The 5,748-nt window shown below is 32.7% G+C and overlaps 1 protein-coding gene across 1 annotated transcript; it reads right to left on the reverse strand.

Moving 5' to 3' along the window:
- Positions 1–1,304: 1,304 nt before the first annotated feature.
- On the reverse strand, positions 1,305–2,350 carry LOC121266876. The gene is made up of 2 exons (XM_041170719.1): positions 2,069–2,350; positions 1,305–1,965 (listed from the first exon to the last, which is right to left on the reverse strand). The coding sequence occupies exons 1-2, from the start codon at positions 2,234–2,236 to the stop codon at positions 1,420–1,422; spliced, it is 714 nt and encodes a 237-aa protein (XP_041026653.1). The 5' UTR covers positions 2,237–2,350; the 3' UTR covers positions 1,305–1,419.
- Between the last annotated feature and the right edge of the window lie 3,398 nt (positions 2,351–5,748).

A 5,748-nucleotide genomic window follows, 5' to 3' on the forward strand; every position in this document is an offset into this window, starting at 1 on the left:
GACTGATGGATGGATCCATCAGGGTCATGATAGCTATCGTAGATCGAATGTTAACATGGATACATATAGGAAAACCTACCATCGATCGAGGTTTTTTTTTTTTTTTGTTTTAAAGGATAATGATATGTAAAGAGTTAGACAAAATACGTGGATCTTATAATATTTCTTATAAGAATACAAAATGTTTGGTGAATATTTACGGAAAATTTAACTCTTGGACAAAAATTAAAAAAAAAAAAAGAAGAAGAAAATATTATAATGTCGGATTATGCAAAGATATTATCATTCTAGTTCGATATTTGTTTTGGATAGGTTACCATTCTAGTTCGACGTGTTTTTGTTTTGACGATGGTTCTGCCAAGCATAAAGTATAGTTTGCTGTATGATATGGGGATGCCTTGCGTTGCCTTGCCTTTATTTATGTTCACACTGCCGTTTGAATTCATAGATGAATTGAGATGAATTGAAATTATTTTAGATAAATTGAATAAAATATTATTTTTTAATATTATTATTATTTTAAGATTTGAAAAAGTTAAATTATTTATTATATTTTATATAAAAATTTAAAAAAATAATAATAATAAATTGAAATGAATTTTCAACTAAAACCGGAAATAAGTGTAACTTCTTCCCATCATTCATACTCTTTAATTAAATCTCACTTGAGTTGGTTCCTTTTGGATTTGATGTAAAGCAAAGCGTCCTTATCAATTGCAGAACAAACGTGAGTTTCTATTGACTATTATGCTGAATCGAGGTCCCAATTGCATTAATGCAAGCAACGCAAAATTTGAGTTGTCGACTTTAAGGGCTGGAGCCAGGTGGCATGCATATATGACACGCTGTAATCTACCAATAAAATCATGTTGAGTTTGTTTTATAAATTTGAAAATAATTCGAGTTGACCCTCCAAAGTTATGCACATTAAGTTTACTTGTGAAAGAATGAAAGAATCCCACTAACTCTGCATATACAAAATCACTCGCACATGCTCTCTGCATGCGGTCCAGCTTTTGTGCAGAGTAACAAATCAAAGAACACATCTTAGATCTGTGTAAATCATTTTATCTGAACGTACTTAATTGAAAACGGAGAGAGGGGACAAAAATATTAATATTAGATACACTAATGAGTTGTATAAGTACCGTGCAATCCTTTTAAAAAAGAGAGGAATTTATTATTAAAAATTAATTTTTTCATGTAAGTCTTATTATTTATTCGCTTTCTTCAAAATGAATACGTAACGTTTACGCACTCTATTGTATCTAGCATTACGGGAAAAAAATGGAAAGAGGAGAAAATAAAAGTACCCTGAATTTGAATGACATTGAATTCATTCACCCAAATAGAACAAATTACAAACCGGAATTAGACCTTAGACCATGTTGCTGAATAATGGCTGGCAGGCAGGCAGTTTTAGACATGCTGTTGAGAAGTACTCTTGTTAACAGTCAGGCTACCTGCAGAGCCATACTGATTCAATTCTTTTGAATTGGCATCGAGGTGATGGAGGATTGTTACCATAACAATTGAGGACATGAACATGGGTATTGGACCAAAAAACCACAGCAGCAAATTGAGAGCAAAATATAGAGCTCTAAGTCCAAGTGACCAAAGTTCACCCCCCCTTATGACAGCAATCTCCACACTACTCACAGGAACTTTATTGCTCGGGTTGCTTATCAGATAGCTAGCATGGACAAGGTGCCTCGCCGACTGAACAAAGCATGAAAACGCAAGGAGGAAGCAGGTTAGGAGGCTTATGTATTTGATGGAAATGGTGGATTGCCTCGTGTCTCCGTAGATAATTTCGCTTTGAAAGAGGTTGTTGGAAGAGTTTGCAATCCAGGCCCCAATCAGAGAGCAGAGAGTCAAAGAGATAGTTGCCAAGTAAATCGCTGCATTTGTATTGGAGCTGGTCACGGTGAGAGCTGTGCTGATCATATTATGCTTTTCCCTTTGCTGCAATTTCCAATGAAAAAGGTAAGCAAATCTGCAAAATTATGTTTGTTAGAGAGGAAAAAGAAAGAGAAAGGATGAAAGGAGATCAGGGAGTGATACCGGCCTCCATTATACTTTCGACCCAAGCTCTCTTGTCATTGTTCTCATATCCCATGAATGTGGTGTGAGGCCTGTGAAGGTATCGGTAAAGGAGGAAGATGTGGTAAGTAAACATGATCAGCAACCCGCTGGGGACCAACACCAAATCAAGGTCCTCCTTTGGAAAACCCATGATTTTTCTTCCTTTGTGAGCTAACTGCTAACACCAAAGGAGGAGTTTGTGGGTTTTAATTTGGAGCTGGGTCTCTGTTTATAAAACTTGTCCCAGACGAGAATCCATGGTGTTTTGGATATCTTCAAACGCAAACTTTTGACTTCTCAAAGTTCGGCAGCAAGAAGTAGTTCCACTTTATAATTTAAAGGGGACTGGTGAACATGCAGTAAACAAACCACAAACAAGAAATTATTATTGTAGTATTACTTGCAGGACATGATACTCTGTGTATTTCGGAAGGATTTTAAAAATTTTAAACTAATAATCATGAAAGCTCAGTTAATATTAGTGAGATTATAATATAAACGGTCTTCATTAACTAAGACTGATCAGGTTTGAGATCCTCTTCGGTTGTCTTTCTGATTGCTTGATTAAGATGTTTTTATATTGAATTTTGGGAAAAGAGAGTTAAAATGTTGAATACAAATATTATAAAGTTAAAAATTTATTTAAATATTATTTTTTAATATTATAGATCTGATTTTTGCCGGAGGGAGAGAAGGGCTTGGCTTCCTCCTCCTTCTCCCTCTCTTTCCCTCATTCCTCCATTCACCCACATTGTCTATCAATGTTTCTTTTCCTTAATTTTATTTTGTTTTCTTCAAGCACGAAAAAGATAGATCTACAGCTTTCCAGCAACTTCCGAGAGACACGCGCTGCACAAACAGATTCACAGGTCGAAAATCGTTAAGAGGAAAGTGATGGTTTTATGAAAATCACTGTGCGTGGTTCTCACGTGCCATCCCTTCTGATAGCTCTTCTTGACACGTATTCTAGATCATTGGACTCGACATCCTTCAGATTTAAACTTTGTGGCTGAAAAGAGACAAATGTGTTGGCTTCACGGGCTGTCACAAATTCTGAAATCTACTGGAATTGGCCTAAATTGTAATATGTCATTTTTCGTATCTATCTTATTACTTTTCTTTTTAGTTTCATTATTGTTAATGTGATAAACACAAGCAGAGTCCCTTTCTATCTTAAAAGAACTCAGTAATTTCAAAGAAAACCCGGTCAAGAAATTACAAGAATCGGAGATAAAAACATCAAGAATAACAACAAGAAGTAAATCAACAAGAAACAATAAAAAAATAAAGAATAAGAAATACAAACAGAGATTACGTGGTTCGGCCTTAATGGCCTACATCCACGGCAGGAACAGCCTCAGAGATCATTCTTTATTGAGCAATCTTCAAAAGCCAATGTATGTACACAAGATCAAGCTAATACTGAGCCAAATACAAGCCTCAACACAGCTTTCATTTCTCCCTCAGTAAAACCCTAGCTTATCTCTCACTTTGTACAAAGCTCTCTCTCTCTCGAAACGGCAAAAACCAAATTGCTCAAAGTGTAAAAGTCCGTAACCCTAACACAACTAAAAGACATATATATATATATATATGCTCAAGAGATGCTGCACGTGTCTTTGATCCAGCGGCTATTATTCGTAGAGATAGAAGGCGAAAAGTTGCTCATGTGAGTAGCACATGTTCTTGCCTCTGCCTATCAGATAAGTGCCACTGCATATCACCAAGTGTCCCAACCTTTAATAAGCTGCATATACAAGTGTTAGAGTAATAAAGCAGAGATGGTAAAATAATTGACATAATATTCACAGTTAATTAAAAAAATTGAGTTCGTCTCTCAGACATTTGTCTGTAGAGATTGATTCTTTTCTTTTTTATAAAGAGTGTTGTTGAGTCTCTATTTAAGTAGAGAGTGCTATCTCTTAGACGTTTATTTATAAAGAATATCAATAATAGTAAAAATATCTGACTATATACGTAAGTTTTTTTTTTTAATAAATGCACGAAGACAATCTATTTAAAAATAAATAAATTAATGGGACGTACTCTTTAACAAGTTTTCTATATTTTGTAGGTCAACTTCAATATTCTCCCGGAAAGCAAGGCTAAAGCCTAGCATCAGTCGACGTCAGTACTTGCGTAGGAAACTCAAACTACCGCTACCCAACAAAATATAGTGGTAAATGATTCTAAAGTCTCATTTTGGCTTAGAAAATAGATCATGGAGTTTCATCTTAAATATTTCTCTACTTATTTCTTGGGGCTATTTCCCATTTAGACCAAGAAATTTTATTTGTTTTTTACGAGAGCTCGGCCTTTCAACCGACTTACTAGAAACCTCTTGTTTTGAATGCTATGATAAAAAAGAGGGCTTGAATATTTTGGGCATCCCATCCATTAGTGACGTATTTTTTCAGTAAAAAATTATATTTATAATTTTAAAATATATAAATCTCATATACTCTTTTTATAAAAGGATAAAAAAAATATGAGACACATAAAAAATTAAAATTTTAATAATAAATTTTACTATTTCTTAAATAAAATACATAAAATTTAAACATCCTAAAATTATATTTAACATTACTTTTTTTAATTGGGTTTGCGAATTGACGTATTTGCTCAAGTAACCAAAATTAGGTGGAGAAAGTAGTACTACTGGAATTCAAGCTATTAAGGACTCTTGGCATTTGTTTTGAAAAGCAAGTGAATACATATTCACATACACGTACGTACACAATCCCATTGAAATGCAAATTTTCAGGAAGAAATTGCTATTAGGCTTTGAATGTGTTTGACACTTGAATCATATGTGCTAATTAAGCTTCCATATAAAAATGCATATTTGCAGAATCGCAGGCCTTTTATTTTTTTGGGTAGATATCAACCCGAACCTAATTCGTTAAGTTAAATGTATCAGATTTTCAAACCCTAACACGACCTATTTAAATAACTGGTCATGTCGTGTCACCTATTTTAATCTATTTAATAGTTAATTAAAAATTAATCAACACAACATGACTCATTTCAACCCGTTTCATATAAATGAGTTGAATTAATTGACATAACTCATTTAACCTGATTAACAGAATTTCACATAAAATTAAAATATATATATTTATTAGTAGCCATAATATCTAAAAAATAATTAGACTATCAACTAATAAAAAATACCGATATTTTTCAGATTTTAACTTATTATAAAAGCAATATTACAATTTCAATATTAACAAACATAAGTATAGGTTCATAATTACAATCTTAATTAGAGTGTAACCGATCCGGTTTGGTATGGTTTTGGACATATTTTAGAACCGAACCGGTATATACCGATTTTGAGATTTGAAGAACCTATATCGCATCGGTTACACCCCTAAATCGGTACTTCTGATTTTACCGGTTCGGTCCTTTTTTTCGATATATTATATAATACTTATAATATAGTATATATATATTCTAGTATATAATAATAGAGTGATAATTTATCGTAGTATATAATAATATATATTATAATTGTATTATAGACTATAGTGATGTATTATAATATTTAATAAGTGATATATTATAGTATATTATAATATATAGTGATATAGTATTAGTATAACTACTAATACAATAGACTATAGTGATAATATATAGTTTTTAATTTTATACTAATTAGTA

This window comes from Juglans microcarpa x Juglans regia, chromosome 5S, assembly GCF_004785595.1.
Source record: "Juglans microcarpa x Juglans regia isolate MS1-56 chromosome 5S, Jm3101_v1.0, whole genome shotgun sequence".
Classification (NCBI taxonomy): Eukaryota; Viridiplantae; Streptophyta; class Magnoliopsida; order Fagales; family Juglandaceae; genus Juglans; species Juglans microcarpa x Juglans regia.

What these genes read in the sequence shown, in the direction of transcription:
- LOC121266876 (XM_041170719.1), bottom strand. Translation starts at nt 2,236, where the DNA reads ATGGGTTTTCCAAAGGAGGACCTTGATTTGGTGTTGGTCCCCAGCGGG. An exon ending in GGGTCGAAAGTATAATGGAG is followed by an intron (nt 1,966 to 2,068) that starts GCCGGTATCACT and finishes TGGAAATTGCAG; the next exon opens with CAAAGGGAAAAGCATAATAT.